A 25572-nucleotide genomic window follows, 5' to 3' on the forward strand; every position below is an offset into this window, starting at 1 on the left:
CTAGGCTAGGCCAAGTGTTTAATGACAGTGGCACAGGCCTGGAGAGACTTAGTGGGTCTGTGGTTGAATTTGCTATGACAAGACACTGGTTAAGTACAGCTTAATGAAACAAGACAACCTTACTGGTCTCAAAAGAAGTTGAAGGAAGCAGTGAGAAAATGACAGGTTTTTTTGTTTAATGAAAAGTTTCACTGTTGGCACCTTTAAGAAGCTTGCTGTGACTGCCATGCTCCAGGAAGAGGTATAGTGCTTTGTAACCTCCATATATTGGCATACATGTGGCTTCACCATCTATTCTTTAATACAGTTATCATTAGGCAGTCGGTGAACTGTCTTGGAATTCAAGAAATTGAACCAGGGGAGTTGCATGCAGGAACAGTGTCAAACAGCAGCAGGCTCCCTGCCCACCCTGCAAACACCCATCCTCCTTTTGGTTATTGCCCTCAGCCACTGCTGTCTCCCATGACAGGAGACTGTTTTTTTGGGTTTTTAAGAAAGTGTTGACTTTCATAGGGCTAGATTCCCACAGGAGCACTTTGATTCTTAAAATCAGATACTGAGGTAGCACTGACCTTTATATAACTGCCATCAGGTATGTGCAAAGAAGGTCTTGAGCCGGAGGTGAGAGCAAAGGATGACACTGCTGCTTGCTCTGTGGCACATGTAATAGAAACATACCACCAAGGTCTCAGCAAGCAGCGCACCAGCCAACAGGGAATATGCAAAAGCATTTAACGTGGCTTCAAGGTGCGGAAGAAAACTAAACTCCCTGAACAGCTAGAGCGTAAAAGAGGAAAGCATCCCAGCTGTACATCAACATGTTATGCACATAAAAGCTAGATTATGTGAGGTTTTGTTCTATAACTTTATTCTGTAAATAATACCTCTAATTCATTCAAGCTCCTTAGCTTTTATAGGGAAGGTAAGTCAAATGTAAAAATGAGGGCAGCCTTTCCTGTCAACAGCTTGACCTTCAGCATCGTTAAACAGATTACAATTGTGTGTTGCTTCTGGTCAATGGCTTTTTCAGTTGCTTTAACAACTACAAAATATGGACAGACACAGAACATGATCTTTTATTAACAACAGATCACATTTGAACTTTGAAAAGAGTGAAATTAAAAGGTGTATTAAAACATACCCACTCTAAGCAATCTATTTTCTTCAGTAGAAAAAAAAAGCATACAACAAGTAGAAATACTATATACACAGTATATTAGTCTAGTCATCAGCCCCTCCAAACATTTTTTCACAAATTGGTATAATGGTGTTAGAATATACCATCCAGTTACAGTCCCATATGAATTTTAGCTTTTGACTTTTTCATTTAAGACAAACCACTAAGCACCTAGTTCAGCTTACTGATCTTAGAATACATACAAGGTGGTACTGTATATGAATATACCAGTATTAAGCTTTTACTTTTGCTTATGTATTTTTGGGATCCTGCCTTGTTAATAAGCCTGCCTCATCAATTTTGAGTATATGGAAATCTGTAATCAACATCTCCATTAAACGGAGTACCTTCTGACACTGAAATATAATTAACTGTATCTTAAATATCTCCTTTCCACATCTCTTGGCATTAATTTTAAGCAGATTTTTGTTGTGTTTATTTTACACTGGAGGCTTTCAGCCCAAAATATAGATCACTGCAATAAAGCAGGAATCAGCACCTTTTTTTTTTTTTTTTAGGAATTTAAAGAAACAGAACATTAGTTCTTAAATTAGTTTGGCACATTAAAAAAAGCACAAGGGGGAAACCCGCAAGTCGCATCCTTCTCTCACAACTTCCTTGGGAGGGGAATGTCAATATACAGACAGGGCAGGCACATGCAGAATGACAGGTACAGACCATGGCATGGCAGACTCCAGCTCTTAGCCTTACATCTGGCCTTAGTCCATGTGCGCTCTCACTCAGACACTCAAACACAAGTAGCTTCTGCTGGTTGTGCCTCAGTCCATCAGCTGATGAGCGGGTCACTGCACAACTAGAGAAGGCCCTCATGAGCCAGCCTTCCAGCAGCCTTCTCACACCAGGTAGAATGGTAGCAAGTTCTGTACCTTTTGCTTAAGTCTCGCTTAACAACACAGTAACTGAGCTATTACTGCTCTGCTGAGCAAGCTGTAGCAGAGTCTGACATGCGGGTCTTTGCATGTCAGTGTGCACCCCATGCTTCAGAAGAACCTCAACTGTTTTTCTGTGCCCTCCTCGTGCAGCCAGATGAAGAGCTGTCAACCCTTCACTGTCAGAAACATTGATATTTTCTGAACTGACAAGTTCTTCTACTACTTCAGAGTGCCCGTTTTCTGCAGCCAGATGTAACGCTGTCCTATTTAAAGGGCCTCTGGCTAGAACACTGGCCCTTTCATCTATCAGCAACTTTGTTGTTGCTAAATGGCCGCTGCGAGATGCCAAGTGCAGAGCGGTGTATCCGTCTGCTGTTGCTGCCTCAATGTCTGCACCGTGTTTAAGGAGCAGCCTTGATGTGCTTGTGTGGCCAGTTTCAGCAGCTATGTGGAGAGCAGTCTGCAAGAGCGCATTCTTTATATTGACATCCGACTCCAGGTCTATGAGAAGGCGAGCGACACGGTAGTGTCCTCGTTGAGCAGCCAAGTGTAGCGAGGTCCTTCCATCCACAGTCTGCACATTCACGTCTGCACCTCGCTGTTTGGCCAGAAGCTTTACGATGGGAAGATGACCTTGCCAGGCAGCATAGTGCAGTGGCACCCAGTCATCCTTTCCTTTGATGTTCACATTAACGCCTCTTCTCAGCAGAATCCGCACAATATTCTCCTGGCCATACTGACAGGCTATGTGGATGGGGGCTCTGCCTTCAAAATCTACCTCATTTAAGGATGCATTCTTATCAAGCAGCATTTTGGTGCTGAAATCATCCCCGTTTTGGGCAGCAAAGTGAAGAGCAGTCCACTGATCCTCATCTTTGGCATTAACGTTGATTTTCCTAGCCATAATCAGCTCCACAATGCTTTTAACTTTCTTCTCAATGGCTATGTGAAGAGGGGTGGATCCTTTCTTGTTGGTGAGGTTAGGGTTAGCATTGTACAGGAGGAGCCACTTGACACATTCTTCTTGACCAGCTTCAACAGCCAAATGCAAAAGACTGGAGTTCCCATCTAAAACAATATCAACATCTTGAGGCTGGAGGATCTTCATCAGCTTGCTGGTATCTCCAGATAAAATGGCCTCCGTTAGCTTCCTCTTCTGTATGTCTGTAGTAGCAATATCTAGATGAATATAAGTAAGACATTTTTCACAATGAGGGTGGTGAAACACTGGCACAGGTTGCCCAGAGAGGTGGTAGATGCCCCATCCCCGGAAACATTCAAGGTCAGGTTGGACGGGGCTCTGAGCAACCTGGTCTAGTTGAAGATATCCCTGCTCATTGCAGGGGGTTGGACTAGATGGCCTTTAGAGGTCCCTTTCAACCCAAAGTGTTCTATGATTCTATGAAAAAGACACCATCACAATTCTGATACCCATCAAAACTTACTTGCCTGTGCCTAATGTATCTGGTGGCTTCAGCAATGACTTGACTGCAGAGCAATCCCCCTCCCCACCCCCCACAGTAGTTTCAGAACAATTTCAAGTCAGATTTGGAGCCCCACTTATTCTGTTTCTTGTGAAATGAAGAATGAAAAATGCTGTGATTGCTCTCACTGCACTAATCATTGTTTGCCTAGCTGGAAAAATAAGATGCCTGTTTTTTTCAGCACTGGATTAAAAAGGGAGGGGTGTGTATGCAACAGCAGGGGTCTTTATTACACTGTTCATGGGGCCTGCTGAGAATGTGGCTTGAGTCATCTTAAAAAAAAAAAAAAGGGTGCTCAGTGCTCAGAATTGGGCTTAGAGTAACTCAAAAAGCCACAAACTCAGCTGACCTCACTGGGCATTGGCTTTATTTCCACTTTGAGCATGACACTGGACTAAGTGACCTCCCTTCCAACCAACCTTTACATGACCAATTCTGTAATTGCTTTAATGGGAATTCCTGTCACTTTTCAAAAGTAAATGAGTTTTATTATTTCTCATTAGGTCATGTTTGAGAACCACCTCTTTTTTTTTTTTTTTAATAACTATCTCCAGTAAACAATTTGTAGTGCTGACAGCAAGAGAAAGCAAGAGTAACAGTGATTTCCAGAATGCTATTCTTTATATAACTACTCTCCAACCCATTGACTACCATGCTCCGGTCCAAACTACAAAAAAAACCCCAAAGAAAAACCTGACCATTACCTGAACTCTCCCTTTCAAAAGAAAGGGAAAGGGAGCCTCTGGATGAAAAAGCTGAATCTACAGATGAAACTCCTGAAAGCCGCTTGTCACTGGAGGCAAGTTTGGACTCAGAAGAGCTGCGGCTGAGATCCTCAGGGCCTTCCATAGTCTGTGAAATCCCTGAATCCAGCTGGGACAACAACTCTGAGAGACTGTAATCCTTAACTGATGGTAGAGCAGGCTCCTGTTTCGGCTGGGATAATGCAGACATCCCCTTCAAGAGAATCATACAAGCATTTTAGAAAGGTTAGTAAAAGAAAACTGAGCATGAGGCCGTACAGGAAGAAACATAAGTTTGTTAGTGTGCAGGTAACCTTTAAGCACTGTTCATATTAAATGAAACCTATCAATAAGGTAACTGAACATTTTCAGATGCAGGAGGGCAACCTTTATCAGTACTCGCACAGCCACTAAAGCCACATGGCTCTTTAGTCTATAGCATTTTTAAAGATCAGTCACACCCACATGGTTCCAGCCTTTATTTCCTAACTCTAACTGTCCTTCTCTCCCTCAACAGTCTAAGATCCCCTTGTACTTAGTCCTGTGCTGAGGTTTTCCTCAGGTTCCATGCATTTGCTGTCGCTTTTGCATTCCAGTCCTTCACCAAGACCCACTTCTATTGGCAAGAAGGTGCTCAAAAGCATCAAAGAGAAGGTTGCTTAGGAAGTTACAGGTCACAGAGGAACCTGTTCCTTGCAAAACCTACTGTGCTTGAAAAAGAGGCAGAAAGAGAAAATACCTCAGGCTGCTGCTCTGTAGAATTCTTGGTGTCCAGGTCCTGAGTTATCATCTCTTTTGTTTCATCTTCTGGTTTTTCACAAAGGGCCTCCGTTTCTGAAGTGATTTCTTTGAAGAAAGCAAGAGAAGGTTTTGTTGGGTTTTTTCTTTTTTTTTTTTTAATTTTTCATAGGATACTTTTCTGAGATGCCCTGCTACCTTTTTCTATCATTAGAGCTTAACAGCTTTGAGATACTGTGGGAAAAAGACTCCAATTTTGACTGTTCCATCTAGCACCTCATCAGTAGGTACAAGTGTGCAGCTAAGCCAAGAGTCTGCAGACTGAACAACTCATTTTCACATTCAGACCAAACTGATGTTACATGATGGCTACACTGCAGGACTGTGAAATAGGAACCAGTCTGCTGGCAGACTTAGACATATGTTTTCAAAAAGATGGGATCCCTCTTTGCTTCAGTCCCCATACCTTGGTTGGGTGGGAAGAGAAGGAAGAAGCAAATCTCTCCCATTAATGCTAAATGAAGCTGCTTGGAGATAGCACTTGCTACATCTTTCTGCACATCTGAATTCATTACAGGTGCTTTAGGCAAGTTCAAACCTTTCACCAGAGTTGCCTTTTATTGGCACAAAAATTACAAATCGGTTTGTTACAAGAAAACAATTCAGTTTCTCAGCACACAACAGTAAATTTCAAGAGCCAGGGCTTTCAGCACTTTGGCATGCTGAAAACCACACCAACTCCAGCTTGGTGTATGCCCTGATACACACAATCAGAAATGAACATAATTTCTAGCTAAATGGATTAACTGGTTCAGTACAGGTTTTATTCCTGATGTGTTTATATAACACCATCATGGTCAGACATGTCCCCAGTTAATCCCTTCCTCCACAAACGAAAAAGTGGCCTGTATCATTGTCTCTACCATACAATGTGCTCTATTTATTCTATCACAGAGTTTCACAGCATTTACTCCAAGGATTAACAGAGTCCTGAGCAATAACGTGACTCATAGAAGAATAAATGGGCAGCCACATTACGAGGAAATCTTACCTTGAAATGTTGGCCGTTCACCAGGATCATCTTGCCAACATTTTTGCATCAGTTTGATCAAGTTATTACATGAATGAGGTCTGGATTTGGAAACAGCAGGTAGCTCTGGGCGGTGGCCTTTAACTACTTTTACCATAATATGTAAAATGTTGTTTTCCTCTGTAAAGCAAGAGCACACAAATTAAGATCTCCCAGAAAAGGAATGATTTCTCTTTTGTCTAAGAGCATTGACAGTATATTGGGCTGAAACTTTGTTTTCATGCATTTTTTTCTAGATAAAAGAAAGCAATCTAAAATAACAGGGAAAAAGAAGTTGGTCTTATTCTCATCAATGCAGTAACACCTACTTCCTATGTTACCAGTTAAAAAACAATTGTCAGTGAGTGGCTGTGTCCTTTTTCCAGCCATAAAAAAGAATGAAACTAAAAACCTCACACAGTTCTTTGCTACCTCTCGTTGGATTTCCATATCTGCTGCAAGAAAACTGAACCACAGCTTCTATTTAGAGCAGGTACCTGAACTTTTCATAAAGGTGTTCACAAATCAAGCAGTGCAGTAATGCCGCTCTTGACTCTGAAGTTAACCAGTGGGCTAAATGGCATCTTGCACTTGGAGGAAAATTAACAGTAGACCGAAACCTGTTCAAACATGTTTGCTATACATAGGCTGGTCATACACACAGGAAAAGTCATAAAGAATAAATAGCTGCCTGTTGATCGGTACATTTACTGTGGGGTAGAACAAGGCTTATTCTCACAGACAGCTTTTTTTTTTTCTTTCTTAAAGAACAAATCTGTACCCACAATCTACAAATAAACTACAGAACGTCTCTACAGAGAAGCTCTTTCTGAAAACAGCAGAGTTGCCTGCCAGTTGGCTTTGCTCTGCGCTGTTCCTCGTTGGCCGCAAACATGTCAGAAGTCTGCACAGGCTACACACTAATCTGGATCTGTACAGCAAACTCCAACAGAAGCAAAAAGGTGCAGACTAGGGCCCCCTGCGGCAATATGGGTTCTGCTTTCATGATGTAGGACAAAGGAGGACTTATATTTGTGATCAGAATTTGAGAGCTTAAAAGGGTCTACCACACAAGACTAGGAATTTGGAGGACATGCATGTAATCTGGGGCTGGTGGGTCAGGAAGCATGCTTATCAATGGGAGAAAGGAAAAAAAATTCCAGCACAACCCACAATACATCAAACTTACCTGCAAAAGGTTTCTTCTGTGTAAGAACTCCCCAAACCACGATGGAAAAGCTACAAATAGATGCAAAAAAAATATTTCTAGAAAAGCATTTAAAAAAAACCAACAACAAAACAACAAAAAAGAAGTGAAAAAACCTCACAGAAGTATAATTTATTTTCCTAAATTCTCTTTCCTTGTCCGTCACCTCTGCATCTAATTCAGCTGATGAATACACACCAGCAAGATGCAGCCAAGAACCATGATTTAAAAGTCTAGTTTTTGCAGTGAAGAAACTGAGGCAGCAAACATAGGGACTTGCTGGAGGCTGCTGATTTTGTGGTAACGTTTACCAACTACTCCACACGAATCTGACAAAAATCAGAGAGCAGCAAAGCATTACTGAGGATTTTATTTAATACTTTTACCCTGCAAGATGACTTTAAGAAATACATTCCATTTAGAATATGACATATCTTTTAATCTACAGCTATGATTTCCTTTTCCTAACAACTCTACCATGAAAGAAGAATCAAAGACCTACTGATGAAATCCACTGAAGATAACTAAGAATTTTGTCACAGACTAAAAAAGTAGGTCAGGATGTACCTTTTGATGGGGAAATTAAAGGTGGGCAGAGTGCCTCCCATGCCAGTTTCCAATAAGTAAGTGTTACTTGGAATGATAATGCTCAAGACCCAGGATCAGCTGCAATTTGTTAAAAGGCCTCTAACCTACAAAGATTTTTGCAAAAAGCAAAGCAAACGTGACCCTTTGCAAGATGAGGCTCAAACTATATTTAGGGGTTTCATGCTCAATTAGGTTTTATAAGCAGAAAAAGACGGGTCATTTTACAGCATTACTTAAAGTGCGTTTAGGTGTTTTCATAGTTAACTGACCTGTACACATCATGTTTGGTGTCAAAACACCTGTTTTTCTCTTTGATGCGCTCTGGAGGAAGGTACGCAATTGTGCCACACAAGCCATCCATGCTGATGTCATGGGAATGGGACAAGCCATTGCACTTTGCAAGTCCAAAGTCAGAAATCTGCAAAAAATGGAGGAGGAAGAGAGGAAGAGAAGTGCATGCTACCATTAGACTCTAGAGGCGTTAACAAAAAATTTTCTGTAAAGAACGATAGATGTAACAGGATAACCCAACAAAATATAGTGAGCTGCCGTTCAGAAATACTAAGCTAAGAAAACATCACTGGAAGCATTATGCTATGGTAGGCTTTTCTTTATGGTCATGCTAAAAAAAAAAAAAAAAAAGCAGTTTTTTGCAAGTGGCAGCATGTTAGCCCATTACGTAGCAAACACAACAGTCAAGACAATTTATCGTAATTTAAAACTAGTCAAATTTAGCTAGTGCAAACTACTTTAATGTAATTATTGGTTCTGCCACCTCCTTTCCCTATGTAACCTCACGCTGTATGCTATGTCTCAGTGTTCTGAGCACCTGTTTTCAGACCATGAGGTCTCCAGTGAGTGCAAGAGAACAGCTCTTTCAGACATCGCTGTTAACACTGACCGTGCCAACAAGGACTAAGCCCAACACCAGAGGCACCAAGTGTTAAAAAATAAAAAACAGTCCAAAACACACACACATCAAAAACCCACACAGGGAATTCTTTTTGGCAACTAGGACATAAGGCAAGTTGGTGCAGCGACACAGTGAACACAGCTGAAATGAACAAAACAAGTGACAGCAAGTTTATAAAAAGGAAAACACACCTCCACTTTAATTTGAAGTGTCAAACAAATATGCATTCATTTGCTCTCAAAGGCATACCAATCATCAAGCAAACAGATAGGCAAGGAATTTCCTTTGTCTTACTTATTTCCCACTGGTCAAAAATGTCTATTATGCTAAGTGGAAATTTCAAGAAAAGTCAAGTCTTTTTGGACCACTCAGCCCACTGATTTTGTCTATGTATTAGATAAGATTTCCTTCCCTTCCCCCACACTTACACATTCTTTTTATCTAATAAATACTTAGGTTTTTCAGTGACTCATTCCCCTTTTGATCTTCACAGCTTCTCCTTTGAGAAAGTCCTGCCTCAAAACAACAAGCATAATTAAAAAAAGCTGCGCTTTTTTTTTTTAAATAGGCTCCAACTTCACACTTTCAGAAGTTTCTGCCTGCAGATACCACAAAGCTAGTCGTTACATGCATGCATTACTGGAAAGGGAGAAAACTGCTGCCAGCTTCAGCTTCCTGCAGAACAGGCAGGCTACACAGCCATCAGTCTTCAAATGCTAGGAATCTCTCTTTACCATAAAAAAAACAAAGCAACCCACACAGCTTCAGGAAGAACTTCTCCCAGGGACAAAGAGCTCAACAAAGGCATTCTCAGGAGCTGTAGAAGTCCCTAGCACATAGGTATATCCAGCCTGTAGTCCATCTGTTAAGTCTGTAGGGTAATGTGGGAATGACTTGAGAAGAAAAAAAAAAAGGAGGGGAAAAAGGGAAAAAAGCAAAGTCATCTGGAGGAACAGTTTCTCATGCTTGTAGGGCTACACTCTCAGAGGGGGACTGCTGGCCTCCTCAGCAGACCAAGCACTGGAGTCCAGGAAGGCAGTAAGTAGTGAAGAAACCCAGGTTTGCAGGCCAGCTCACCCTGGGAAGAGCTGAATCGACCGCCCCAGGAAGCGCTGCAAGAGTTTGGGCACTTAGTGCTCCACAGGAGAACAAAAGCACAACCCCAACATCACAGAAGCCCGTGGTGTCAGGTTAATAAACTGACTGCTGCAAGTCTGAACAGATCTGACTTGGCAAAGCACTGCTATCCTTTGATTAACGTGAAGCAGAGGCTCATATACACCTCAAGAAATCCATATGGCATGCAGGCATAATTAAAGTCATACGCCTTCCTCTCTGTCTAAACAATACCGGGTTTCCTACTGTGTAAGTTAAGAAATAAAGATGAAATACAGACAGCGCAGTGACACTGCTGTGTTAAGAGCGACCAGCTGTATTGTGTGAATCTAAGGCTAAGGCAGGAGGGACAGAAACGGTCCCACTCTTAGCCTACAAACCAAAGTAACAGCTAAGGTACATAGTATACCTGCCCTCCAGGCTAGCAAGAACTTTACCTTGTGAACCTGCCCCTTCCTACTGTGAAGGACTAGGTTTTGTACCAATTAATAGGAAATTCATCTGTACAGCAGAGCTTCAATCATGTCAAAATTTTGCAGAAAGCACTGGAAATTGAAAAATTGTTATCTTCCAGGCTGCATCAAAACAGTAAGATTCTGCAGACAGCTTTTATGGCTTTTATTAGTTCCTTTAGGGTAAATTTTTCACACTGCATGGTGTATTTAGTCATGCAGTTTCTTTAAACATCAGTGGGAACTGTGCAGTGGGTGGAAGACACAGGCATTTAACTTACCTATTTTGCCTTTAAATTGCTTGCCAGGTACCTAGTTCTGTAACAAGGCACCCTTGCTGGTGACGGTCGTGAAAGTGAAGCATCCTTCCCCACTTCTTCCTCCACACCCCGCTAGCCCTTGCAGCCCACCCCGGGATCTGCCCTGCCCCACGATTCAAAAGAACCCGTAATCTCCCTCCTCACATCAGTTATTCAGGTGGATCCCATCATGCTTCAAAAGCATACCTAATATCAGCAGAGTTAAGAGGAGACATGGAGGCGACAGACTGCTTCATGCAAAACACGTGGTGAAGAGGTAGGAAGGAGAGAAAAAACATTGGCCAAAGCCCACACAGACAGTGGGATTGTTCGTGTTCAGACAGCTTGCTCAGCCTCAGCTCTTTTAAAGGTCTGCATGAGAACGAACACGTGAGTAGCAACTGAGGAGCGCAGCTGTACATGTTTTCCTGCCCACTTTCCAGCAACACTTACTTTACTGAGAGATTCCAAGATCTAAAGATAATTTTTTAATTTTTTTTTAATTTTTGTTTAAATTGAGCCTACTGTGCACACAGGCCTTTCTCTGCTTCTGTCATTTATGGATGTTTGTAAATAAAAAGAAGTGTTTGTAAAAAATACTCACCAAGTTTCAGATGCTTTGAGTTTGACAAGGTTTTTTGTTTTGGGTTGGTTTTTTTTTTTTAAAAAAAAAAACAAAAAACTAGTAGGTATGCTTACATAACTACAATGGTTACTAAAGTCAGCTATTCCAGAACACTGCAGGGATCTAGCTCACAAAAAGACATCTTTCTGAAACAGACTGTATTCCCATCCTTTTCCAACCTGCCCTGAAACCGTAACTCACCTGTTTCAGGTGTGACATTTGTAATTCTCTCTTCAGAAGAGGCAGAAAGCAAAGCCATGGTCAAACAGCCATTTCAACCCATCACAAATCTGCATTACTGTAACAGGGATGGTCTTGTTCCCTCCCCTGTGCCAATTAGATCAATTAGAGAATTGATCAAGGTGAAAAACAGCTTTGTTGGTTGCGACTAAAGAGCCATGTAACAACAGTCCTACATGGAAACCTTGATCAGGAGGGATGGGAAACAGGGAGAAGAGACACACAAAGCAACAAAGCCTCTTCTCATTTCTAATAACAGGAGAGCATTTGCAGCTGATAAAAAGAAAAAAGTAGCTGTGTTAACTACATCAGCTAGTCCAATAAAGAGAGACAACCACGCTTTACCAGCCTGGCCTCTGGGTATTACTTTGACCTACAGTTAATGACCCACATTAAGAAATGTTCTGATAAACAAATTTGCTGTCTGACTAGACTTCTAATTCCACGCTCAAATTTTGCCATCCCTTCTTCAGCTGAACCAAATAAAGGTGAAGAGCAGAGAGGCAACCTATCCATGTTTAGCAAGATTGCCAGCACAGCACAACACAGCAGCAAACTTCACTCTTCACAGTGGTTTAAACTGGAGCACCGGGCAAAGAAATAAAAGCAACTACAGCAAGCTTAAAGCAGTGCACAGCTGAGACCAGCTTATCCCAATTCAAGTTATTTAAAAACAAAATTCAGGAGTTGAAAACTAACTGGTGGGATTTGCCTGTGTCTGTATGCATACACACACATATGCATACGTGTACATATATGACAAGATGAGGAGCTGCAAAAACAGGATGAATAACAGAAACAAGAACTTATAAATAATGCTTTTCCCCAGAAGTATTAAGTTGCAGGCTGACTTCATTTTAAATATCTGAAAGTAACACTCTTAACCATGAGATATTGAAGATAAGGAACCTGGGAAGAAGTAATAGAGCGACCTTGCAGGCACGGTAGCTGGCAAGTTAGGGTAGAGAGATCACTGCACGCAGGAGGGTGGGGTTGGTAGTGGTGGTGCGTTCTCCTAACCAGGGACCCTGGAGAGACACCACACTGGAGCAGGGAACGAGCAAACTAACAGCCCGCGAGGTCAGCGCTGGAATGTGGCACTGCTTCCCCAGCGCCAGCTCCCCGCAAGCGATTGCCGCATCACAGGGAGCTCAGGGGAGACATCCAGAATGGACATGGAGGACAGGAGAGCTGAAGAACAAGCTCAGAAGATGTGGTCCAGTTAAGCAAAAACTAGGTGTTAAGCAGCCCGTAAGTATTGGAAGGCTGCATATACAGAACACTGCAGAAAGAGGCAGGGAGGATCCCGATACGAATAGAAGCAACAGGTTGAAATAAAAGAAAAAAAAATGCAGGCTGATCCCTGCTAGCAAAGCCTGCCTGGGTATGGAATAATCCTCCCAAGCAAACCACACTGCTTATGGCAACCAAGATGGAGCAGGATATGGCAGGGAAGAGAGCTCCCAGCTGAGGCTTCTGTCAGTACTGAGCTCCACCACTACTTCCAGCAGAGGAGGCAGACATGCGTACATCCTGCAAAAAACAGCAAAGCCTTTTCTCAAGTTGTACGTGTTATATACATATATTTAAAATCACCAAGGAATCCCCCAACATGCCTTTGAAAAAGTTGATTTCTGTCTATCTATATCCCTGGTCAGCACTCAGGCTAATCCCATCCTCTTAATTATCCTCCGAAGAACAAAATTCAGCACACGCTTATGTAATAGACAGGAGACAGCTTTATGATATGGAGGCACCCACTTGATGATAAGTTCTGTACAACACTACCACATTAGTCATCATCCTCACTTGGGGTTTTTACAGTAAGTGTTGTGCTCATAAAAGGAGGGTGTGTTTCCATTTAACTAGCAATACGGCATAGAAGCATTTCTAATGCGCTCGACTGGAAGACTGACTGTTTCCTGGCTCAAGGGCAAACAGTTTATAAAAGTCCTCCCTACCTCCAAACTCTTCTTTTACAGTCTGCAACGTCTCTTCGTTCACCTTAGAATTCTATTAGGGACAAGTCACCTACTAAATTAACACTAACATTTAAAAAAACACTTCAGTCATCAGCTCCATTAGCCTTCCAGCAAGAAAATGCACATTAAATCAAGCTGCAGGGTCTGAAATTTAATTACAAGTTCCACATCACACAAAAAGAAGGTTTGGGGCCACATTTTTAAACTGAAGGCGCCTCACAGTATATGTACATCTCATTTTGCATAGGTTCATATGTCTGCTTTGCTGCTTGGAGGGGTTTCCAAGATGCCTGAAGATGTAAAAGACTGCTGGCTGGAAAAAGGTTTGCATTAGACCATTCGTTTTTGAACTTAATGGAAAGGGTCTGAAGACTTTCGTGTACTGCCTATACAGTAGGCAGAACATCAGGCAGCATTTCAACCTCCTGAACAGTGAGAAAAATACAGCCTTCATATCTTGGCTCATGGATGAGTCAAGAATTAGGAATTTAAGAAGTTACGCAAGCAAGCACAAACTTTAGGTAAATAAATACTTGGCAAAGGCCTCTCAGCACCAATGTATGAGAACAAAATTTCAACAGTCCAGATCCTGATGTTCTGGTCATAATACCATGGATCACCTGTAGATGCCTCCTATCCCAGAGAGAATATCTTTCTAAGAAGTAAACCACTAAGAGGCCTAGTAAAAAAAGCTCAGACTGTCACAGGAGTGATTTCATTAGAGGCACACACCTCTTACAGCTCCAACCCTCTCACGACATCAGAAGAGATGCTTTAATTGCATGAAGACATCATTTTTAGAATGGTACAGGCCACAGCCATTTGGCTAGTTTGAGGGGGACAGGAAAACAGAGCAGATGGATGATGGCACTGATTAAAATCTAACTACTTGTATTGAGTTATATCAGCCAGCCAGCATGATTAGCCCTGCAGTTCTAAGCTGAAGAATTTGGCCACTGATTTAAAAAAAAAAAAAAAAAATTCAGGAAAAAGTATGTATTTCAGTCTCTTTCTTCTCCAGAAGGATCAGAAAGCAAATACAACTTCCTTAGCCCACCTGTTAAAACAGAACCTCCAACAGAGAAGGCCAACAAGTTTTGCTAGCTTACTCTGGAAATGGATAACAAAAAGAATTTCATGTTGACACAGCCACAAAAATTTCCTTAAGTGACCTCTGGTATGCATAAACAGTTAGGACAGAGATACTTCTTCACTGTATGTACCCTGAGCAAATGAAGGAAGAAAACAAGTTGCCTCCAGGAAGACTTCTCTGGACTCCAGCTTTAAATGAGATTTGAGTATTTAGTAGAGTGCACAAAGCCAGAAGGATCTATAGAGAACAAGGTTACCACTGGGAGCCATGGAAGTAGCACAGATGATTTAGAGGTCCACACTGCTTTTCTCTTTCTGTTCTCGTCTGCCTCATGACCTTGCTGCAAGGAAATTTATAGCAGGACCCATGAGATCTCAAAACCAGAGTTCATTACACTAGCACCCTCCTAAAATTTCAGGAGGGTTCTCACAAGCTCCCTAACTCTACCTCTATTTAGGTACCAAAATGGTGCATAAATCAGGAAGACAAGTTTGAGGATCAGAGTGGCTGGGTTGGTGGACATTTTTTTAATTCAAAAGGAATGCTGCTGGTTTCTCTCAGGCCTTTGAGTTTGGCAGGAGCCATGCAGGAATATCCAAAAGTGGGTCCCTGGCACAGAGTGCCCAGTGCATACCTTTACATGGTAGTGGGCATCAAGCAGGATGTTTGCAGGCTTGAGGTCCAGGTGGAGCAGCGGTGGGGACATGCAGTGCAGGAAGTTCATCCCCACTGCTGTCTCATGGATGATTCGGAAGCGCAATTCCCAGGGCAGAGGTTCGGAAGCCAGGAGCTTTTCCAGAGACCCCGTTTCCATGTATTCCATGACCAAGCCAACTGGCTCTTTACAGATGCCATAAACAGGAAGGATGTAGCGAAACTTTGCCATTTCCATCTTCCTGGCTTCTTCCAATAACTCCATGCGCTCCCTGGGTAAAAGAGAACAGATGGTGAAGGATGGAGTAGCTTCCCTCTGCCAAACATGCACAAAACATTTCTTAGGAAACCGAACACCACATTTCATTATCATTGCTTGGCTCAACGACGTTACATCTCACCAGCCTGTACCCCAGGCATATTTCCACATTTACTAACTTTGTTTAATTCTTTTAATGGTAGGCAGCTCACAGCTGCTGAACCACAGGCAAGTTGTACACTTCAACAGCGCAAATATCCCTAGTGTAAAGCACGTCTCCCCGCTTTGATGTTTATGCTGTGCTGTTCAGAACAAGGGCGATACATGTAGTGCCCAGATTTACCACTACTGTAACTCCGTGGGCTAAAGCCATTAACTTTTGGTGAGTCATAAGACTGTATTAATCAAGAGCGAGCATGGACAGCATTGCTTTAGCTGCCCTGCTGGCGCAGGCTGCCAGCACCCAGACCCCAGTCTTGGGAGAGGAATCCCTGGGACCCACCATTTAGGGGAGCAAGCTGCTGCTGTAGCTAGGGGGACACAGCAAAAACCTCCTTGTCCTCAAAACCCAGATTTGGCAACTCCAATACTACACTCACTCAGCTCCAGAGGATGCCAAAAACTCCTGTCACACCATTTTCAGTGATGTAACAGGTCCCACACCAGCACAGGTAATGAGCACCCCTGGGTTGTTTACAGGTGTCCTGGTTTCAGCTGGGATAGAGTTAATTTTCTCCCTAGTAGCTGGTATAGTGCTGTGTTTTGGATTTAGGATGAGAATAGTGTTCATAGCACACTGATGCTTTAGTGTAAACATTGCTTAGCAACAACTAAGTCAAGAACTGTTTGACTTCTCATACCACCCTGCCAGCACAGAGGCTGCGAGGGGCACAAGCAGCTGGGAGGGGACACAGCCAGGACAGCTGACCCAGATTGGTCAAAGGGATATTCCGTACCATACAAAGTCATGCTCAGTATATAAATTAGGGAGAAAGCTGGTTGGGGGCCACTGCTCGGGGACTGGCTGGGCATTGGTCAGCAGGTGGTGAGCAATTGCATTATGCATCACTTGTTTTGTGTATTCTTTTTTTATTATTATTATCACTTCCATTTCTGTCCTATTAAACAGTCTTTATCTCAACCCGCAAATTTTACTTTCCCGCCCCAATTCTCTCTCCCATCCCACGGCAGGGGGGAGGGGGGGCGGAGTGAGCAAATGGCTGTGTGGTGCTTAGCTGCCTGCTGGGTTAAACCACAAAAACGGGTCACTTCAGCCTGACCCTGCAGGGTGCTAAGCATTACTCAGTCCAAGCTCCAGCCTCCCAGGTCAAGACCCTTAATTGCCATGCCCTCTTTCTGCACCTCACACACAGCCTTCGGGCTGCAACAGCCCACGAGGACCTGCTGGGCGTCAAGTTGGAAAGAGGAAACAAGGGTCCTCTCCTCAGGCCGACTGCACCCACAAAGAGGAGCCACACATGATGGGTGAAAGAACCTTCAGTCTGTCAAAAACTACATTATTAGTGACGATGGGCAGTACCCAGGCCAGCTTTGGGTCACGGGTACTGATGCATCACTGTTGCTGCCACCCACTGATTCACAAAAGAGGACACAGGGAGGACAGGTAAGATAATACTTCCTGAACAGACCCTCTCTTATTACACGACAGCTCTTGTAATGTACCCAAGGCACGTACACTGTTTAATGGAGAACAGTACCCAAAGTAACAGGACAAAATTTTAACACAGACCCCTGGTAAACAGAGAGTCCTACTTTAAAAGAAAAAAAAGCAAACCAACAAAAAACACAGTGGTTTGACACTCTCTCACCCCACCCAGATGTTTTGAGATGACCACCTCTCCTGGAAGACATCAGGGCTTACACATAAAGCTCAGTGAGCACATTCACAGCAGCCACAACTGACAGAAGAAAGATGCTCGTACTCTCTGCAAGGCAGAGCTGTCTGCTGCCCACCCCCTCCGCCAGTTCCCGACAGCTCTGGTGGACACCTCGGGGCTGAGCCTGACCCAGTCGCAGCCTGTGCCCTGTGCCGCTAATAAATGATGCCAGTTCCCACCGCTATCAGATCAATCAAAATTTTTTTTTTTAATACAAGGCTGGCTAGAAACTTTCTCCATTTCTAAAAAGAGAAATGTCAAGTCTAACCCTACCACAGTGAAGTCTCCCCTTCCCATGTGTCCACCCTGATGCCTGGATGACCCAGGGGACAGCACACACCACCCATGCTGAAACACAGCCTGTGAGCGACCCTCAGTGCTCCCACGTGGAAGCAATTTCGGGAGCTGTCATTTAGCCCTTAGACTCAGCATTAGGACACTCCCATGACCCCATCCCCTTCCCCTCTGCTTTGCCTGCTGTGGCAAGTGCAGAGTTGATGTTCACCCAGACAAGGCTGGAAGCAGGGTCTGTGCTGCCTGTTCCTCACCAGCTGTAGCAGCCTGCAATACCCGATGCAGTTAACATTTCATGCCAGGGGTGAGAAGGAGGAGACCTATTTCAGTGGCAAGATCAGGCTAAAAATGGTTTAAGAGGGACATACACACTGGGAGGAAAAAACAAAAAGATAAGGGAAATCTTTTCTCTCTATTAACCATGTTGGCTCCTGCTGCTCCCTACAGCAACTTTCTTGTGAAATAATTGCCTCTGTAGACAAGTACCCAGTTTGCTCTTTGGCACGCTGGAAGGGAGCGCCTATGAATAACACAACCAACTCCTTGCCCCCAAGCCACGTGCATAGCCAGCATAATTCACCAGGCTTCGGCGGGCTGAGCGCTGGAGTCAGGGATGTAAAATACCTGTCTGAGCCCTCCAAGGCAAGGCAAGAACCCAGCAACAGCTAAAGCCTAACAAGAACCACTAGACTCCTGGGGATAGAGTTCCCAGGCTAAGGAGAGCTTTAGAGAGCATCACCAAAATCACAGGCATCAGCTGCTCAAAATGGGGCATTTTCCCCAATGAAGAGTGAATTCCCAGTTTCCACAAAATTAAAAAAGTCCCCTTTCTGCTTGGACCAGACCCAGTTAGTTGAGTGAATTAACTGACTAATTAACAGGAAAGTGCCCTTTATCTAATTTGCCCGTTTCAATGAAACCCCCATACAACAGTTGCCACCTTTAGCATCTTCTCATAGCCAAGTGCGTTCAAAACCACATCAGCCAGTGATCTGGTATAGCCAGGGAGACACATCAGTTTTCAAATACAGGCCCCTGCCACCTTTAGAAAACAGAAAAGGAAAAAAGACAAAAGAAAGAGAGCCAAAATAGAACTCTGTCATTAGCCAAGTGCTGGAGTGCACTTGCATTAATCATATTAACACAAACAGCTCATTACGCCGAGATGCCCTCCATCAGGCAAAGATGAAAGGTCTTTCCCTTTCCTTTTCTCTTAGCACGAGGTGCTACTGGCACTCAGCACAGCCTTAGGTCTTCTCAATGTGCCTGTCACCTCAATACACAAGTGCTAATGCTGCAAAGGGTGCTGTAGGTATCCTTCAAGTTCACATTGAACAGATCAAAGTATGGGATTGGGGTGGGGTGGGGGTGTGGGGGGCTATGCTGCTCTGTTGCTCCTAGTGCTTAGAAATGAGTCTGCACTATTGCCAAGAAACACTTCCCTCCAAAGTGTAGAAAAAGAAAAGCTCCTTATGAGGTTTCTTAGTCAAGAGGCATGGGACTGGCCTCTGTTATAATAGAGGTTCTTATTTAACACCTACACGATTAAAGAGTCAGAATTATCTTCTCTAAGCATCTTGGCTCCATTCCCCTCCCCCTCCAGTACTATATCCTAACATTGTGGTAATAAAAATTTTAAAAATTAAAAACCGTGCATACAGGACAGCTGCGCTCATGTAAATCATAGGGTGCATACACTTTCCCCTGTAACAGTATTAGAAGGCAGGGGCACTGGGTTCAGTGTCGAATAGCAGCTCTGTCAGAGAAGTCAACAACAGATCAGCCATTTTCAAAGCAATCAGAAATATTACATGAATGGGGGACCTCTGACATCCCTGAAACAGCTGTCTGCTTCCACTCAAAGTCAGACCCCGAACAGAAGGGCTGCATTCTTTGGATTCTTCTGGAGAGACAAGGGACTTACTCCTCCTGCCCACTGCCTCACTCCCCAGGGACCAGCCCTTGTACCACAAACCCTGCCACAAGAACAGCAAGAATTATGACTATATCCACATTTTCATGTATCCAATCTTTATGCCCTAAAGATAACACTGTGTTATAAAAATACAACTTTAAACTCATAAGGCAGTCCTTGCAGTTTTATACTCCCCCACCACTACCAGGCTCCTGGCAGGACCCATGGAGAGAGCAGCCCAGGCTGGAGCAGGGTTGCTGGCAGGACTTGTGACCCCGTGGAGAGACCCAGGCTGGAGCAGCCTGTTCCTGAAGGACGGCACCCATGGAAGGGACACACATTTCCCTAATGGAGTCTGAGACAGAGCAGTTAAAGCCGCTCCAGAGAAACTCAGAAAGCCCTGAAACCCTGTATTGGGGCTGTTTCTGTGAACCACCTCCAGACGCAGAGCAGCCAGGCTTCTCCCAGCCCAGGGGAGATCCAGCCCCGCACAGCCACGCTGCTCTCCAGTGGGGAATGCACGTTGCCTCTTTGCAAACCGCTGGCAGTGCACAACAACACAGCACCCTTGAATTTTTTCAGGGACTCTTATCTGCATCATGGCAGATGTTTAAGAGCATACAGTGACCTCTGCTCTGCAGGGTACAGCTTTAATGACCTTCACACTGCTGATCCTCAGAGAAGGAACGTGACTAAAAGAAGAAAAGAAAAGTCCCTGCATGGTCAGGGCAGAGCATGTGGGGGTAGGGGGGGGAAAGAAGAAAATCCCTTCTTTCAGGTTAACAGATCAGCTCTGCTAACAGATCTCTGCTGTACAGCCCAGGTATGAGACAATTACATGTTAACTCAGACAGTTAGGCTCACCCCTGCTCTTTAAGGGGCACAAGGTATTAAGTTCTACCTGCACATCCAGACCACCAGAACAGGCATGCATTCGCCTTCGTCGCCTAAATAAATGCAGCATCTGCTAACAGCAAGGCATTTCTAAAACCTCCTAAATGTCTAAGTCCTACTCTATTACTAAATCCCAGTCCTGCAGAAGGAGGTACACGTAGGGCTTTGCTCATTGTTCTTTTCCAATCAAGAAGACAGACCTTTCCACCTCCGTGCCCTGCAGTCACCCCCAGAAGCTAACACCTCCAGCGAAGAGCCCTCTCTGGGAACCGTTACGTCATACATACTTGTCTTCACGTTTATGTTCAGCTCTAAGAAATCCACAAAGGCTTCCAGGTTGTTCCCTCTGAGCTCACCACCCTTTTTTCTCCAGACTGTACTTCCATTCTGGCCAACAGGGGTAAAGAGAAGCGACTTTGCGCTCTCCCCTGCAAGTCCTGGCGGGGGAGGCTCCTTCACCTTTCTGGGTTACACACTCTTTCCTTCAGGCTTCTGTTGAATCTCCCCATCTTGAGACCATCTTGAGTCACATGCGGGAAATGTGATCTCAGGAGACAGAAAGTGGGAGCAAATAAGGTGTTAGGAGTGGAATTTGGCTCGATTGCATGAGATGGCTTGGGCTTAAAGGTAGAAAACACTTCTGGCTGTACATTCAGTTTTTATTCTGCTTCAGGCCAGTTGGCTGTACACTGTGATAATTACCCATGGAATGACTTCAAATCTCTTACTGTCTGCGGAAACACAGTAGGAGAGACTACAGAGTATTACCGCCACCAAGCCATTACAAGCAGGGTTTTAATGTGGTACCAAATAAATAAATAAATAAGCAAGCCTCTGTGTTTTTCAGTTAATGTTTCCAATACCACTGGTAATTCTTCTAACTCTGCTGCTTCACGGGTTCCAAGAAACAGCTAGTCAAGTTAATCCCCTGGATTAACAATCTAATTACACAGGCTTGTTTCAACCTGCTGACCGAAGAGGTAGTGTTTTATTTTGTCTGTGCCCCCGACCCCACCATTTGAATGGCACAATTTTCTTGGAAAAGTTTCCTGTGAAAAGTCTCTCTGGGGGTGCGGGGTCAGCGTTACCAACTACTGAAAGGGATTTGGTAGAGCAGCCTAAGAACCAAAAGGAGAAGCATATAGAAATTCAGTTTAGATTTAATTTTGCAGAAACAGCCATTTCAAAGGCCAGGGACTCTCCAACTTCTAATTAATGCTCTCCTTAAACATCTGAAGCACAAAACCTGCAGTAAAACAAATAAATCAGTGTTTCAAGGATTGGATTGTTAAAATTAACCAGGAGCTACAGGAGCCCTATGCCCTCAAAGTTCCAAATTCTCAAAGCATTTTTGTTTATGGCATTGCATGTTCATATGGTCTCTCCAGTATCTGCACGCTTCGTAGCTGCTGAGGGACGGGCAGTTCTCTATTGCTCATGGGAAATATTAATATAGAGATTTGGCAGTAACTCTCAAAATTAATTGTTCATATTACAATAGGTGGCAGCATCCTTCATCTCTGACTAAAAATTAACTTTTGAGTATATTTCTAAACGCATTCTGCAAAGTGTAACAAATGTTCTAGCTTATTTTTAAGACATGTTTTAAGTTTAACTGCAAAATTAGTCAGCTACCATACAACTTTGATTCGGCCTCAATAAGCACCAAATGTGAAATCCACTTTGAAGTTTTAATGGTAGGAGGGCTTGCAGGTTAACCTAATAAAACACCCTCTGCAATTTTGAGGTCTTTTCCATCTTACTCACAGGCAGCACAGTTACCCTATGCATATATTAAACTCTCCCTCTCCCCTTTTAAACAAGTAACATTTTTATCTTATTTACTGTGCTACGTAAACCATGCCTACAGCAAAGTCAGCAATTCAGACAATGGGCAAGATGCCCCACTACCCTAGTAATCTTGTAGAAGACGGCCTTACAAATATTTTCAATCTTGAACCAACTTATCTCCCCCCCCGCAAGGAACCGCAACAAGGGGAACCTTTTGTGACTGAACCAACCCACATCTCAAAAAATGAACTCCAGAATCAGCTTATATGTTGGCAGCGATCCCAGAGATCAAGGTGGAGCTGGAAAAGCTCCACAGACACACAGCGTGGCCACATTCACCTCCCTCCTCACAGACACTGACCTGCTGGAAAACCACTACTGTCCCTCCAAACAGAAGGATGCTTCTAAAGATGCATCTGACAGCCTTCTTCTCCTAGGAAAGGAGTGCTGCCCTCAGTAGGCCTCCATCACACACAGAGTGCGTGAGCACAGCATTGCTGATCATCCTCCACCACGGGCCACAACTAGTCACAGAGGGCAGGTGAGCTGGAGGGGGTTCTCACCATATAGTACCTTTACCTTCAACATGCAACATGGCTCCACACTGGACTACCCAGTGTGGGCAGGGAGAAGCGCTGGCCCTGACCTGAAGCTGGAGAACCTATTTCCCAGCACGTCTCCTTTCAGCACCCAGTCCTGAAAGAGAGCACGCGCGTGCCCAAAGCCCCCCCATGCCGCACCCGCTGCTCACCCCACAGGAGTCACAACTACTGTAAATGCAAGCTATAGGGCTGGTTTTTGGCAAGGTAGGGATGTGACTGGAGCAAAGACACAGCGGGCCTGAGAAGCCCCCAGATCCCATTCGGCATTTCCACTCCTGCACTTCCCGTTCGGGACTGCCTTCGATGACCTTTGGAGCTGCGGCAGGCGTAACACTTTGGCACAAGCCAATACACGCACGACCAGGGCAGGGCAAAATGCTTTCCGAATGGCTCCGAGGGAATAAGCAAGACCTACACCGCAGCCGAGCGGTGGCTCTTTCCAAGCTGCTGCAAGTGGCTAAGCAACATAGCTTGCTCTTTGAGGGAGGCCAGCCCCATTATGTACGATACAACTGAAAGTTGTTGGTCCAGACTTCGCTTAAAGTGGGACAAAGGCCGCGTTTGCCTAGGGAATATTTAATCGCGCGGCTCTCTTACGCTGCGTTTAGGCAGACCTTCGTCGCCCGTTGTTGCTGTTGATAAACGGGGCCATGAGACGGGCTGCAGCTACGGCATTCCCGCCGTGTTGGCACAGGGCTGGGTTGGCTTGTTCTTTTTCAAGGTCCGTAACTCTGGGCTACACCACTTGGTTTGCTTCCCCCCAAAATAAGGCGTTGCGCTGGCAGGGCGAGCGGTTATCATCATCTTGTTTGGCCTCAGCGCGTCTGAAGGGCCGCGAAGGGCAGCGACCTACGTTTTGCACGCCTCACGTAGGCCCGGCCAAGAAAAAAAGAAGGGAAAGACGATGATGATAAAAAAAAAAAATTTTTTTTTGAAAAAATAATCCCTGCGCTCCTGAGAGCCCTCGGTCGCCCCACAGCAGACCCTCGCCAGGTTCTCTGGAGCCCTCGGTCGCCCCGCGGTTACCCGGCTGCGCGTACGCGCAGCCGGGTAACCGCGGGGCGACCGAGGGCTCCAGAGAACCTGGCGAGGGTCGCTCCTGCGGCAAGAGCCGCTGACCCCCCACCCCGCTCCCTCCCATACCCCATCGCCCCCTCCCTTTTCCCCCTTACTTCTCATCCACATGAAGGCTGGGCGAACACTTGATGGCGAGCCAGGTTTTCCAGTGGAGGTGACGCACTTTGTACACCTGCCCGAAACCCCCCGAACCGATTTTCTCCCAACTGCCGAACTCGTTCTCCTCGAAGGTTTTTAGCAGTCCCATAGCCCACGGGGAACCGCTCTCCCGAGCCATAGCTCTCTCGCCGCCCGCCCGCCCGACACCGCGGTGCGCAGCGTAACCGCCGCCCGCCCAGGTGAGTCAGGTGCGCCGGTGGGCGGAGACGGGTTGGCGTCACTTCCGGAGCCACCCCCCCACCTCCCCCGGCACCGCGGCGGTAGCCGGGGTGTCCCCCAGGGCCACGCTTGGGGCCCGTCCCTTGCTCCCAGCCCCGGGTGGGCTCTCCAGTGGCCACTTTGCGAGCTCCCACCCCAAAGCACGGCAGCGGGGTGCAGCACCCGTGCCCAGCGCTCCTCGGGCAGTAAGCGTGGGGAGAGCAGCCCGGGCTGTGGCAGTTAAGCCATTAAATAAAGGCGGGGGGAAGGAGCAGCAACTGTGTTCCCTCCTTTTCTTCAACGCAGGGCCTGCTCGGGGAAACCCGGCGAAGGAGGACAAACCCTTCATCTGGGCATTCTGCTCCCGGGTGGCGAGGCTGGTGTCTGTCTAGGCACGCTCCGAAGCAAGGGGTTATTTTTTTTTAGGCTCTGGGAAACTGTACTGCCAAGAAGCGACGCGTCTCTGGTTTTTAGTTGCCCCTGGGAGTAGGAGCTTTGATGATCCCAGGGGCAGATTTCAGTGCCCAAATCCTTTTGTGATCTAATTGCAGGTACCGCAGGACTTGGCCCAATGGATGAAGGGTCTTTACTCTGTTATGGAGATGCTGCAGTTGGAAGGAAGGAGCCTGCAACCTTCGGTACCTCACGTGATGGTAAAGAGCCTATTCCAATCTGCATCGTGACCTTCACACCCATCACACGGCTAAAGGTTAATAAAGCTTGTCTTTGTTTGTTATGCTGAGTATCAGACTCCAGTTGATTGTTCTAGGCAGTTAGTGTATGGACTAGGCAGTTAGTGTAATCTGGTGGGTTAGGCAACAGATAGAGGACAATGTGTTTTAAAGCTAGGATAATAGCAGCTGTCAGTCTTGTCTTTGCAAAGCTCCATTTAAAAAGAATCTATGGAGACATTTAATGACTTTCAAAAGACATAGGACATCAAGTCTGTTCTCAGGGCTTTATTCCACATGGACTTGTTCCTGTTTAATTAACTCTGGATTAAAGGAAACAATGGCTTACTCTGAATGAGAACATCTATGTATAAATAAATCAGGAATAAGAAATAGCTGTGTGTAGAGACAAGCCCTTAGGTCACCTGCGTGACCCAACAGTACACCTCTACCTGACCTCCTTCTCCTGGCTATCATCCTAACTTGTTCCTTGCTTTGATTTGGGACTTCAGCTGTAACTGGATCAGCCTGGAGAGACTGT

General features: G+C 44.9%; 1 protein-coding gene across 1 annotated transcript; it reads right to left on the reverse strand.

The window, feature by feature from the left end:
• Positions 1–2071: 2071 nt before the first annotated feature.
• Positions 2072–24505, reverse strand: RIPK4 (receptor interacting serine/threonine kinase 4; the record flags this gene model as incomplete). Its single annotated transcript, XM_081998746.1, has 8 exons — positions 24099–24505; positions 15254–15545; positions 8169–8317; positions 7294–7343; positions 6087–6245; positions 5037–5143; positions 4253–4511; positions 2072–3249 (listed from the first exon to the last, which is right to left on the reverse strand). The coding sequence occupies exons 1-8, from the start codon at positions 24278–24280 to the stop codon at positions 2072–2074; spliced, it is 2376 nt and encodes a 791-aa protein (XP_081854872.1). The 5' UTR covers positions 24281–24505.
• Between the last annotated feature and the right edge of the window lie 1067 nt (positions 24506–25572).

This window comes from Phaethon aethereus (assembly GCF_964289735.1).
Source record: "Phaethon aethereus genome assembly, chromosome: 1".
Taxonomy (NCBI): domain Eukaryota; kingdom Metazoa; phylum Chordata; class Aves; order Phaethontiformes; family Phaethontidae; genus Phaethon; species Phaethon aethereus.